Here is a 14,553-nt window from a genome sequence, read left to right on the forward strand (position 1 = left end):
CTGAGAGTAAGTTAGAAATTATCATCTATACGTAAAAACTAGCATGCTATATTGTAATACTGGTATGGTTTGGCTGTGTCCCCACCAAATCTTATCTTGTAGTTCCCATAATTCCTGCGTGTTGTGGGATCCTGTGGGAGGTAACTGAATGATGGGGGTGGGTCTTTTCTGTGCGCTGTTCTTGTGACAAGTGAATAAGTCTCATGAGATCTGATGGCTTTATAAAGAGGAGTTCCCCTGCACAAGCTCTCTCTCTTTGCCAGCCGCCATCCATGTAAGACATGACTTGCTCCATCTTGCCTTCTGCCATGATTGTGAGGCCTCCCTAACCATGCGGAACTGTGAGTCCATTAAATCTCTTTTTCTTCCCAGTCTTAGGTATGTCTTTATTAAACTGCAACAGGAGAGGGCACAAACTCCTCCTTTCAAGGAAAAGGAGAAAAATGTAGAGTTCACAATGTCTGTGGTTAACCACATAATCTGTCTTCTAGTAAATACTATTTCCTGGGAGAAGTGTAGTTACTTTGGAAGGAATCTGAACTTTTAAAGTTATTGATGTACCACTCAGTATTTAAAAGACAGTGATTTACAAAACGACTACCCAGAAAGGCCTGGGCTTTCCAAGGTTTCTCCAAAACCCCTTAGGTATTCCTGATGAGCAAGTGAGACATTTAGAGGATTTAACTCACCATGTATGTCTAACTTAAATGTAATTTATGAGTCATTGTTTTCTAGTCAATAGCTAAATACTTTCACATGTTTTTACTTATGGGATATAATTGAGGAAGAGATACAAATTCAAAAAGCATCCAGAAGTGAAAGCTCTTTCCATTTAATTTATGGTACATACCAGGGTTGGCAAACTGAACCTACAGAACAAATCTGACCCACTATTTGTTTTTGCAAATAGTTTTATTAGAACACAGCCATGTCTGTTCACTTACTCATTCTTTATGGCTACTTTTGTGCTACAACAGCACAGTTGAGCAGTTGTGACATAGATGGTATTGACAGGATAGGTGACAGGATTGACAAAGTTGCGAATATTTACCTTTTGGCTTTTTACAAAAGAAGTTTGCCAACCACTGGTGTATATTATTAGATACAGTAGTAACAAATGACATCATAAATTTCTTTTTAGCAATCATGTATACCAAGGATACAAAAAATATATTTCACTAGAACAAAATCTTCTATTTGGCCATCTTGCTTCACCTTCCTCTAGAACAAAATCTTATTGCCAAATAATTTAAGAAAATAATTTGGTCTTCTGATTCAATGTTTGTGTCTCAAGTTTCCTTCCCAGGAATTAACTCCCACTTCAAAAAACAGACACACACATTCCAAAAGTGTTCTTTTATTTCTAGTAACATATATTGTATAAATACTCTATTTTATATGCACTTTCACAAAAGCGATATAATTTAAAAGTTTTTTCATTAGAAATAAATGTATAAAAATAAATATGTTATTATAGGCATTTATTACTAACTATAGTCCTTCTTGGAAGGAACACCCAAACCAATACTTATAAAGTACATGTAATTTATAGTAACATATTTTACTATATACATATGGAAAAAATCGTATTCTCACAGAAGAGCTGACCAGACATTCATCAGGATATGACTGTTGGACCAGCTGCTGGAGATGGACCTGCTACCCCTCAGCAGCCTCCCCACCACAAGTGATCTCAATGTCCCCAAACCTGTGGGACCCTGTTCTACACACCTCATTTTTGTTCCGGGATTTCATCCTTCTTGTGTGATTTTACTGATTTTCATGAGACACAAGTTACTTCTTTACATCCATATTCCCAAAGCAGGGTTACATGGTAGGAAAGAAAGGAAGTTGGAGGTACTAATCTCACTGTGTCTCCTCTAGTTTTTACCAGCACCTAATGCTTCACTGCTTTTTTTTCCATTGTAGACTTTAATAAATACATGGAGTTGTTTTTTCCTCAAAATGAATTACACAAATAAAGACTGAGATGGTCAAAAAAGTAAAGAGGAAGCCGTTTGAGCCATTTCACGTTGCTGAGCTTTTCTCTCATGTTGAACAATCTGAAGTTTTAATTCTTGGTAGAAATAATGCATAAACATTCTCTGAAACCATAGCAGCCATAAACAGTGCTGGTCAAAGGTCCTATTTGTACTCCTTTCTCCCCCCTTGTTAGTGAGGTAAAGTAAAACAGGTCTTAGTAAAATCTCACCTTTCTCCTACTTTTCATTTCCCAACCCCCGTGATACAAAGTATTTGATAAGTACCAGGAAACAGGGGTTGTAATAGTTGTAACTTTTTTTTTGACAATTGCTTCGTTTTTTTCAAACTTGTAATAGATGTAACAAAAGAAATAATAATAATGCCCGGGGCTTTATTATGCTATATCACTGCTCAGAGGTTAATAATCCTCACTAACTATCCTATCAAATTTGCAACTGGCAGTTTACTCTGATGATTCAACTCCTTTTCTATCTACCCCCATAATCCCACCTTACTAATACACCTCACTGGTTACCGGCAAGATACGCCGGATCCCTCCAGCCTTCTTGCTTTCCGTGCACCAGCCCTTCCTCACTTTGCCTTGCCCTCAAAGCTAACACTACTTAACTGCATTCCGCCATGGTGCAAAAGTCTATGAAATGTTTAGGTTTCTTTAAAGGATCACAGCTCTCATGAGATAACACCCCCCCATCATGGGACAGACATTTCAAGCTTCTTTTTTTGTAACCCTTCCCACAGGTCTTAGAACATGAGGACCACTCCCCCAGCTGCCACTGGGGACAGGGATGGTCTGCACAAGGTCTGGTGCTGGCTGGCTTCACTTCCTTTGCACACTCGGAAGCAGGCTGTCCATTAATGTCTCGGCATTCTACTAGTCTTCTCTGCCAACCCAATTCACATGACTTAGAACATTCGCCCCACTCTTCTATGACCCATGCTGAAAAGGTGGGGATAGCATTGAAAGATTCCTTCTTCTTCTTTACGAAGTAGGTGTATTTAATTTTCGGTCGAAGGGCATTGCCCACAGTAAGCACCTGGATGGTCAAGGGCTCTTTGAGAGGGCTAAAGCTGCGAATTCTCTCCAGTGCTGCAGAGGAGCCGCTGTACCTCAACACAACACCTTTGTACATAATGTCTTGCTCTAAGGTGGACAGAGTGTAGTCACCGTTAAGAATATAAGTGCCATCGACAGCTTTGATGGCGAGAAAGCTGCCATTGTTCCTGGCTCCCCTCTGGTTCCGCTGTTTCACTTCGATGTTGGTGGCTCCAGTTGGAATTGTGATGATATCATGATATCCAGGTCTGCAGGTGACAAAAACAGGCATAAATCTCTGAATCATTGGCTAATTAGATTATTTAGCTTAAAAACACATTAATCTTTTATGAGATATGTTTTTTCCCCAGACCTGTTGAAAGGCCCATTTAAATTATAAGGTCTGCGAATAGGTGTTTTAAAACTTACTTTGCACTAGTAACTGATCCTGATATTTTCTTACAAGTAGATCCATTTCCCCCGCAAACACCACATTTATCAAACTTCTTTTTGGAGTCTATGATGCGATCACAACCAGCTTTTACACACTGTCCTTGCACACAGACAGAGGTGGAATCTGGGCTGCATGGAGTACCATCTACAACCTGAAAAAAGGACACATGTCTAGTGTTACATACAAGCAAAGGAAGGAGATGCTGCAATGACAAGTTTAAACATATTCTCTCTACTTTCCTGACCATGCTAATGAAAAACAGTGCGTCTACATATTATGCATTTCATGCATTTACCCTTCACTTTGGCGTGTTTTTCAGTACTGCATATAGACATCTGAAGAAATTAGAGATTTTTAAAAATTATTTATCTATTGACCTAGCTCTCCTCCAAGTAAGGTCAATGAAAGTAGAGCTCTTTGTCACTTTGATTACTGCTGTATCTTCAGAGCTTAGAATAATTAATATCTGGCAAGAGTAAGTGCTTTATAAATCACTTGCTGAATACTGAATCTGCAACTTGGGAGTATTTTCATAGCCTACGGTGCTAATGACACATGATCGTCTCAATCACATTAAATTCTATTTTCTATCTCAGAGCCAGATATATTCTCTTAGCAAAGCAGCAAAAGAAATGATGCTTTTCCTAGTTCAGTATGTGTTTTCAAACATAAAAATTATCAATACTCAGACTGCCATTTCAATTATTGTGTTTGCACCTGCTACTGCTAGTTACCCAGTAACAAGTATTTTGGACCATGCATAAACTTAAACTACTGGTTACTGTGTGAACATATAATGTATCTAACTATGAGCTGTATGTGAAGCCTAGCCACACGGAGGAGTGCTTGATTGTCCAAAAAGCTTCTCCTTGTATATGAAAGAGTAATAGTGAGCAATTGCAAGCATCTGAAGTGTTAGATTGAAGCTTCATTCAGAACTGAAAACAACACTAAACTCAAAGCAGGCAGTTGCCAATTAATGTAAAAGAAAAGGAGTTCAAATGTGACATTGAAGATACGTTCATATGGAAAGCAAAGAAAGTATATCAAAAATTACTTGAAAAGGTAGCAAGCCTACACCTAAGTTTTTAGGTAAAAATAAGGTAAAAACTACCTTGGGCTGCAAAACGAAGAAGTAGCCAATGCCTTTGGCTTGGCAGATGAGCTTGCACCTGTCCTTTGGGGAGACGCCAGCATACTTGGGGATCCATTCCACTGCAGGTCCACTCCCAAAGGAAGCTTTTGAAAACTCGTTGTGTGCCTCACATTGTTCCTCTCTAAAGGTTTTTCCTGGAAAGAGAATAATATGATAACATTATCAGTTTCTAATCTTGAGCCACCTGTTTGTGGGTACACCTTTTTTTTATCCCACTTCTTAAAATCAGAGTCCGTTGCTCCTCACCATTATTGTCTGGACAGTCCTCAATGTTACAGGATCTGTAGCGTACTCGTTTGCCTTCACAGTACTTCCCTCCATTCTTTGGGACTGGGTTATCACATTCCCTCATCGTGTACTGGACTCCTCCACCGCATGTTCTCGAACAGTCTCCCCAAGGTCCCCACATCCCCCAGCTTCCATGAAAAGGAGTCTAAATGGAGACACAAATCATCAGCATTAGAATTCTCTAAAGAGAACTTTTAGGGTATCAAAGAAAACCACATGGGACAAAGAATCAATTCTAAAAATAAGCTATCTCGCATTCCTGCTAGAGGACACAGATGGGGATGTTTAACTTGGTATCAAATCTTTTACCATCACTTTGTTCTTTTCAATTCTGAATGTGTTTCAGTAGAAAAACTCACATCAAAATGCTTTCTGTCGGTTTTGTTCACACACTTGCCGTTGATACACCATTTCCCTTCTCCGCAGCTGGTGCCATCTGCCCATGGGAAGTGTTTGGTTTGGCACACCAGCACTCCGCCAGAGGTGCCGGTACACCATAAGGTGCTGCACGTGCTAGCTGCATCAGGGCAGTGTTTGGAGTCCTCCCCAAATGTAAACTGGCACTGCCGGTTGGCATCGTACGAGGTGCCAGGGAGATCGCCTGGGAGCTGTATGGGATTCTGCGGCTTGTCCATCAAACATTCCCCTGCAAAGCAAACGCCAAACAATATTAATACAGAGTTAGTGAGGGCATGCAGAGGTAGATCCCATTTCAGAAAATATCATATGAGAAAATAGATAGCAAAGTGATTTGAAAACTGTAAAGCTGGGGGAGGGAAATGCTAAAGAGATTTACATTACTATTAAGATCTTATCCTCAATGGAGTATTTCTATATTAACAATGACAGGAAGTTATTGATCTGCTAACAATGTGAATGAATGGACTTTGGGAGCTACTCAACCAGAAGCACTATTTTTTATTTGGAATTAAGATCTCAACAGTTAGGATCTTGACAGACAGAGGAAAAGTAATGTTTAAGTGGGGAAAATAAAAAGAACAAAAAGGAAAGAGTTCATTTAACTAAACTTTATGCATGAAAGGTTGGATGCCATCTAGAGAGAGTAGCTGGAACATCTCACCATGACCATTATCCAGAAATGATGTAATCATGTAGGCACTGCAAGGAGACCAAGGCTGGCTATGGTCCAAGTTGGAAAGCATTGACGCCATCATGTGGGAATCCTGGTTCACACCATTAAGACTGGCACACTGCTTTGCATCATCATGTGGCATGTTAAACACGTGGCCTAGGAAGCAATCCAAAACCCACATTAAAATATGGATCATGGCTCAGTGTGGTGGCTCACACCTATAATTCCAGAAGCTGAGGCGGGCGGATCACTTGAGGTCAGGAGTTCGAGACCAGCATGGCCAACATGGCGAAACCCCGTCTCTACTAAAAATACAAAAATCAGCTGGGTGTAGTGGCGTGCACCTGTAATCCCAGCTACTGGGCAGGCTGAGGTAGCAGAATCACTTGAACCCAGGAGGCAGAGATTGCAATGAGCCAAGATCACGCCACTCCACTCCAGCCTGGGAGACAGAGTGAGACTCCATCTCAAAAAAAAAATAATAAATAAAATAAAATATGGATGATATGCAGCAGGTTCTTTTTTCCCAACAGGGATTCATTCATTCATTTGTCCCAAAATAATATTTCTAAAGGAAGAAATACATTTAGGAGACCGGCTATTTTGGAGACCATGTCTACTTTTCACAGGGTGTAAACAAACATACACATTTCCAAATGTCCAGAGCTACTACTATCTTATTTTTTACTTTAATAAAAATGACCATGTTTGAAATAGTGAAAAAATATTTTCTATAGTTTCTAAGATGTACTAGGACCTAAAATAGCAATATAAACTACAGACTCTCCTTCTTATATTGTTTTACCAGTTTACATTTCTGAATTGGGCTTAACTCCTACTCTGAAGCAGCCTTACCTAATTCATGGGCTGTGGTGAAGGCAGCTTGTAAACCATCATCTTCTATGACAGAGCAGCTTCTGCTCGGATCACACACAGTTCCAACATCAGCCATCCCAAGAGTATCACATGTCTGGGACCCACACAAGTCCTACAAAAAGCAAAGGTAAATCCTTATTAATAAAGGGAGCATGAAACTTGGGATCTAATTTTTTTGGCAGGGTGTGCCTTCACATATGCTTTGGATCATCTCCATTCATTATTGTTGACATAAGATTGCATGTGACTTTAATCAAGCTTTTTTCCTAATGCTTTTAAAATAGAACTGTGAAACTTGAAATATTAAAATTACAGTAGAAATAAGTAAGATAAACCATGCTAGCCAATTAAAAAAAGGTTAACTGCAAAAACACTGGTGAAATGCCTTGTATATATCTTTTTGGTACAATGTAGACTCCTAAGAGGACAGTCTCACAACAGGTACTTTCTTCCTCTTACCTGTCTGGTGAAAAGAATTGCTGTGTCATAGTGCTCTGCATCCCGGTCACTGGGTGGGTTGTGCTGCTTTTGCCAGTTGCAGAAGTTCCGCAGAGTGAGGGCAGCATTGGAAGTCACTTCTGGCCCCTTCTGTTCATCGTGGATGACCAAGATCTTCACCACCACCAGGCTAACTGAATTACGAATGCTGGGGTGTTTGTACAACCTGGCTGCCACCGAAAACAACGTGAGAAGGTAATGCTTTAGACCACTGCCGTGGAATTCTGCCATCGACTGGTCTGCCACAAGCATGGTTTCCACATAGCGGTGACTGGACACAAATCGCTTCTTTCTTATGCTTCCAGTTCCTGTAAAGAAAAAAAAGAAAGTTTGCTACGGTCAGGCTGTTCCAGAATAGTTACCTTCCTAGCATATATTAGGAAAGCCTAACCAGTCAAAGCAAACAAAGCAAAAATATACCCGGGAACAACAAAAACAAAAATATTTGCATCTCTTCACTCAAAGTGTTATTTTTAAAGTTCTCTCCTCTCCTTTAAATAAAAAGACCACGCGCTCCTCTGCATGGTCAGGCTCTTTCTGCGTGTGTGTGAGCAGGATTTCTTCTGTTCTCTTTGAAATCCTACAGTCTGAACAAGGCAGTTTCGCACATCATCCTACCCAATTGTAAAATCTTGGAGCAAGGGTGGCAGGCAGAGGCCCTGAGTCACTCTTTCACAGGCGAGGGCTCAAATCCTGAATGAGATCATCGGGCTCCACGTGGAAGGCCTCGGGTAGGGCCTGGGCTGCTGCCAAGGGGCCGGGCCTTAAGGAATCTCAGACTGCACAGCTCTGCTGTCTCATTCCAGAGGTCCCTGGGGTGCTCCGCTCTTGCCAGTGCCGGGCACAAGGACCACCCACTCTGCCCAGCCGCCTATGGCCCCACTCCCACTGCCCCAGGGAAATAAGTTCTGACTTCCAGGCAAGATTGATTATTTGGAACACAGTCTTCCACTCCGGACTGAGACCCAACCCCTGGGGAAAGTCCCGAACTGGGCAGCGACCACTTTGTTGCCAGGAGCAGAGGAGCAGGGGAAAAGGGGAGAATTGTTTAAAAAATGACACGTGAGAGAGTTAAAGAAGGAAAAAGGCACCAAAGTGATGAAAAGAACTGGAGAATAAGCACTGCACACCACAGAGAAGGCGTAGTAGGAAGGACCGGCAGTGACTTTCAACAGTGCTTGAGAGCAGAATTATGGCCGCGAGAGGGAGTGCAAACTGGGAGGCGGGGCAAGCCCGAGAAAGACCTCCCAAGCAGGTTCTTCGAAGGGGCCCCACCGCCTTCAGCCGGCCGGGGTCAGCCTTATAAGGGGGAAAGCGGACAGAGCCTGCAGAACAGAGATCCTAGCGTAGCCGCTCAGGGTACCTTCCTAGGTCACCATTGGTCCTCTGCCCTCTCCACATCCGCCCTCCCGTGAGCGCAGGATGCACGCACAGGCAGCGGTTACAAAACTCAGCGCAACATTGCAACCCGGACAAAAGGCACACACAAAATCGTTAAAAAGAAATACACAGAGTGGAAAGAACTCGCACAAGCTGCAACTCACTAAAGGTGGAAGGAGCCAGGTTACAAACTCTCCCTCCCCGGCCTAAATGCTTTGCTTTAGTTTGCAGAAAATCGTTTGTCAGTTTTTTTCTTGGTTATTCATTATTCGGCCAAATGAAAGTGTGTTTTCTAGCTGAGTTTACCAATCCAAACCTCAAACCACATTCCTCCATTCCAGGCCTCCGTTCTGTCCGCGGACTTATGCTCCTGCCTGCCAGCAGGAGTCTACCCTGAAGTCGCGTGGGATAGAGAAAGTGAGGAGAGGAGGATGAATGGACAGACAAACGAGAGCAATTCTTCTACCTGTGGGCTGTCCTACGCGTTGCAGTGCCGGGTCCTGCGGCGACCACTGAGCCCCTTCGTCCTCGCCCTCATTCCCTTCGTTCTCGTCTTCCGTCTCCGCTTTCCCAGTCGGCCGGGGCTCGTCGTCCACGACCCCGCACGTGCCGCCGCCGTCGCCCTGCCGATTCCGCCGCAGGAGGTGGAACTGTAGTGGTGCCGGCGGCTTCTCCCCTGGGGCGGCGGTGGCGAGGCGCTCGCTGGCTGCGGGCAGCGGCTGGATGAAATATGCCTCGCCCCGCAGGTAGAAGGCGCCGCGCACGCCCTCGCAGAGGCTGAGGGCGGCAGCTGAGCTGGGATCGCCATTCACGGTGCCGGAGTAGAAGCAGTGCGCCAGGTCGGGTTCCGGAAGAGGCGTCTCGGACCCGGGTTTGCGCCCCACGTTCTGGAGCGTGAAGCCGGGCGCCAAAAAGCTGCTGTCGGGCCGCAGCTCCAGATCCAGCTGCTGGTCAAAGGCGTGCAGGCGGAGGCGCGTGGTCCCGTGTCCTGGGGCGCGCTCCAGCTCCGGCACCACCAGCTCCTCGTCCTCCTCGGAGGGGCGCCCGAGTGCGTCCGACACCGCCAGTAGCGCCGCGGCAAGCAGCAGCAGCGTGGGCACGGGCCCAAAGCTCCAAGACCCCGGAGCCCGCTCCGCGTTCCCCATGTCGCTGCCCAGCTTGCGCCTTCCGAACCCCTCGGGTACAGCTCGCTGCATTGGAGCCCCAGGAGACACCGCTCGCAGCAGCGCACGGAGCGAGGGAGCTTTAGTTCGGGTCGGGAGAGCAAAGCCTCGCTGGCCTGCTCTGGATTGTTAAAATTAACAATTTCTATTATTCGTTGGAAGGGCGCGCAGAGCCGGCTACAGCCGAAGCTCCCGGAGTCACTAAGAGGAGGCGCTGCAGTTCTGCCGGCGCGCGGGAAGTTTTTCTTCCAGCGCAAAGTTGGAGACACTGAGAGGCAGGCGCAGGCAGAGTGGCTCTGCGGGGACAAGAAGCGCTCTGGGGCGCCTCCGGGGCTGAGGCAACGAGGAGATTGGTGCCTGGCGCCCCTCTTCGGCCTCCGCCTTGGCTGCGGTGTTGCTCACTCTGCGCAGGGCTCTCCCCTCTCTGTCCGGTAGCGCACCCTGGCTTTGCAATAGCCCCTGGGTCGGAGCCGCTTTCCAGCGAGTGCAAGAACCGGGCAACCGAGCGGTCCTTTTATAGTGGACCGTGAAACCGCCCACCCCCCCACCCCACTCCTCCCCTTTGGCCCTTTTCCATCCCAAAGACGCCGCCCCCGGCTCCGTTGGTGCTAAACCGCGCTCTGCGCTGCGGGCTGGGGAGGGGGAGGGGGCAGCCTCCGCGCTGGCTCCACGCCACTGCTCGTCAATCTAGGGGCGGAAGGGGCACTGTGACCAGCACTTTGCACTGCTGGGGCCGCTCCAGGGAGAAGACTCTCCCTTCCACCGCTCTTCTCCCTCGCGGGTTTCCTGGACCACCCTTCCTCCCCACCGCCCGGTTGCGGTAACTCAGTTACCGCGCTGGGCTGCGGTTCCCGGGCAGGAAGGTTCGGGTGGAGAACGGAGTCCCTTCTTCAACATTTCCCTATCCTGGAGCTGCCCTGAGTCTCCTTCCCTACTCCCTCAGTTCCCTCTTCCCCAATCTAGGAGATGAGCTAGGGCTACACTTTCTAGAAAAGTACCCCACCCCACTTCTCCACCTTCGCAGCCTGCCAGGATCTCCTTAGCGGCAGCCTGCTCTCTCTTTGCCCCAACTTTTCTCGGGAAAGCTTGGTTGGCCCTGCGCTTCCCCCAGAAAGCATGCCTGGGTGAGGGGCCAGGTGACACTTCTTAGGGTCTGGATTTTAAAATATGTTTGCTTCTGCCTTCACCCTCCACCAACCCCCACCCCACACGCCACCTCTTCCCCAGAGACGACTTTGTGAGGACCCGGTTTCACATTTCTGGAATGGGTGATCTGGGACGCGGCTCAATTCCCTAGAGCCTAAGGAGGGAGTTGCGCTTTCTCTTCTTCATTCGAGAAATGATCGGCTCCCGCCAGTCTGCGTGCTTCCACTCCACAGCAGCTGCAAGCCCTAGGCCAGCGTCGCAGAAACGGCTAGGAACCCCACTTTCCTACCAGGGGGCCAGCAGCGATCGCTGGGGCTAGCAAGCGTGCAGTGGGGTAAAGAAGGAAATCGGCTTCCTTCCCGGACCCCTCCTTCCTCTTCCTATCAGGAAGGGAAAAGGCTATATCCGCGTTACGAAAGCGAGGAGAGCTGAGTCTTTCCACCAACAGGTCTTTAGGAAAAAAAACTGAGTGGCTTTTCTCTCCAAAATGTGGGAGGGGCTCAAGGACCCAGAGGAAGGACGTGTTTCACAGCGGAAAGCCGCGGGGACAATGGCGAGAGCGACCGCCCTAGCCCCGGGCAGACCCGCAACCCTCACACTCGCGCGCCCCCGTGTTAGTGCTCGACCTGGTCTCCGCCTTTCCGCCCCACCCCCGTCCGCTCTCTTGGTTGGCTCCAAGTTGATCTGGGTCCTTTCCTCGCTCCTCCCCAGATCTTCCCAACTTCAGTCGGCCCCAGCCAGGAGAGTCCCTTCTAGTTCTCCCACACGTCCCTCTTCCAAGCTTTCCTTTCCGGATGCTTTCCAATTTCTTTTTTCCTAGCGAGATTGCTTACTTGAAAAACGAAAACAAACACATTGCTCTCCACTCACCAGGAAAAATCAAATGAGCAAGAATGGCAGAGAGAAGCAACTCCGCTTACTTCTGCAAGGGCTTAGTAACGACCTCTAGTCCCTACACATTTAGGAGTGGGTGGTTTCGTAAATGTAATTTTGGTTTCCTAAAATCACCCTCATCGTTGAATGTTGAATGATCAACCAAGGCCTTAGATATATTTTGACAGCTCTCGATTAACATTCTGATAGTGTTTCTGCCTACCTCTTTTCACTGAGTCTCTCCTTTGCAGCCCTTGCTCTCTTCCCCGTTTCATTTCTCCTTCAAACTCAACATTGACACCCGCACACATGTGTGTGTGATTCTTTTCTCCATTGTCCAGCATTGTTCAACCTACCTCCTCCTCTTCAAGTTTGAACTACGAGGATTATTCCTTCCTGTTTCTGTTTCCCAAGCGTCTTTTCCCAAACATCTGATCATTCCTACTTCCCAGTTTGGTTTTCAGACTTTTTTTTTTTTAACATTGTTATCTTCTATTACAGTAATTTTTTGACGGTCTATTTTCTATGATTTCTTTTCATTTTACTTGTTCTTTCTAGCTAGAAGAAAGGTAAGATACTTGAGAGGACATATGAGCAAAGTCATGTTAGACTTTCAAGATATTGACGTCGGGATCACAAAAGCATGAAGGCAAAGCCATCCGTACATTTTCAAACCTCTTGCTTAGAAGAGGGCTCAGAAGATAATATATGGTGACAAAAGTTAGAGTCTCAGAGTGGCTTTGAGATGGAGATTTGAGATAGAGATTTTGGACATTCATAATCTCCATCTCAAGGAGAGGTGGCCCAGGGGCTGAATGAAGATTAGTGAAGGTAGATGTGATTCCCTTAAATTGGGGTAAGAAGGGACAAAAACAGCAGAAAATCTGTATCTTTAAAGACATGTTATGTATTTCAGTCTATCGACTTCTCTACATAAACTTTAGCTTTTAAAAATATGTTAATGTAAGTTTGATCTTTAGTGTGTTTCTACCTGTAGGGTATTCTTATTGGAGCTTTGTTTAAAGCATGCATTTCTGATCTTGAATAGGTTACTACAAATCCATTATAATTTTTTCATATTTCATGCTGCAGATACAAATAGAGTTGAAAAAACGGAGAGTTAAAGGCAAAAGGATGGCCGGGAACATGGCTTTTTTATTCTCTGGGTTTCTGTCCAGATTTCTGTTCTTTTGCATAATGACTCCAATCTGTTGTGCACCTGTAGTTCTGGGAAATGATTCTTTTTTAATCGCTTCAACAGAGACATGGATGTTGGAGTTGCCAACTACTAAGCGGAAAAACTCCATCCATGCTCAGAAGAACATTTAATCCACTCACTTTCTCTCTCTCTTCTTTTTTTTAAAGATCAGCACTCATCAGGCATTTGTGGTAATATGCAAATATATACATATAACATATATGTATATTTATAAGCAAAATGTGAATTAGAAAAACATTTGAATGTAGAAACAGACCGCAGGAGTAAATTTGTACAAAGCACTAGTAAAAGCGACATGTAATGTTGGGTTCTTATAGTGAGTTTCTTAATCCAATTTTTGCCCCTTGATTTGAATGGGCACCCAAAATAACATCCTAATGCTATCCTAAAATAACCCAAAATGCTATCCTAATCCCTACTCCTCATGTTTTGGATCTTATTTTTATAGAATACATATGAGTTTATACAAGCATTAATCTTAACATGTTCCAATTTACATATGTAAGCCAATTTTTATTTCTAGAGATAATAGAACAAAACTCAAAACATTTGACATAAAATTATTGGAACAATTAACTGTTTGACCTATTAAACACATTATTGTCCTCTATGAATGGAGGGACTGTCTGAAAAAAAGAACAAGTTGTTTGCAGTTTAAAGTGAGAGATAAGCATTAAGGTGTTAATTTCTATTTACACTTTATATGTTCGTATTTGTTTCACTGATTCATATGTTATAGACACAATATTCTATTCACAATTTTCACGAAATCTATACCAAAGTAAGTATTCAACAAGTAGCCATGAAATGAGGAAATCTGGTAATACACAGAGCTATTAGAATTGTTTTCATGTAAACATTCTCTAGAGAAACAACTAGTGTGCTTATTTTATAACCAGGAAATACTTTTTATTCCCATGTTAGTACCAGAAGATTGACTAATGAGAAGTAGGGAAGCTGTTTGGTATTAGTCTTCCTTTTGGGAACATATGGTCTAAAGTAATATTGGACAAATGGATATTTTATTTGATCACAAATGAGAAACTAGTTAGAAAACTTCTAGTTTAAACAGGTTATGTGCCCAGAAGTATTGCAAATATTGGAGACAGAAAAATTATTGTAGCTTACATTTAGATTCAAAATTGATATTCCCTCCAAATCATGCACTTGGAGAACTAAGAGGAGTATAATCTGCCAAATCGACTCCGTCTGCGTAACTGATGCAGAAATGAGACTCAAAAGGGTTAAGCAGTTTTCCCAAGATGTCTAGCGAGAGACAAACTGGGGGTTTAGAAATGGCTCTGACTCATAACTTTTAATCAACTGTTTTGACATTTTAACCTATCTAATTGTGTAGGAGGTAATTATGT

General features: G+C 44.5%; 1 protein-coding gene across 1 annotated transcript; it reads right to left on the bottom strand.

Moving 5' to 3' along the window:
- Positions 1–815: 815 nt before the first annotated feature.
- On the bottom strand, positions 816–10,433 carry LOC105472798 (ADAM metallopeptidase with thrombospondin type 1 motif 1). The gene is made up of 9 exons (XM_011726329.3): positions 9,249–10,433; positions 7,364–7,710; positions 6,884–7,016; positions 6,017–6,184; positions 5,295–5,581; positions 4,894–5,080; positions 4,606–4,781; positions 3,467–3,642; positions 816–3,306 (listed from the first exon to the last, which is right to left on the bottom strand). Exons 1-9 carry the CDS (start codon positions 9,976–9,978, stop codon positions 2,607–2,609), a joined length of 2,904 nt encoding a protein of 967 aa, XP_011724631.1. The 5' UTR covers positions 9,979–10,433; the 3' UTR covers positions 816–2,606.
- Between the last annotated feature and the right edge of the window lie 4,120 nt (positions 10,434–14,553).

Source organism: Macaca nemestrina, chromosome 4 (assembly GCF_043159975.1).
Source record: "Macaca nemestrina isolate mMacNem1 chromosome 4, mMacNem.hap1, whole genome shotgun sequence".
In the NCBI taxonomy this organism is placed as follows: Eukaryota; Metazoa; Chordata; class Mammalia; order Primates; family Cercopithecidae; genus Macaca; species Macaca nemestrina.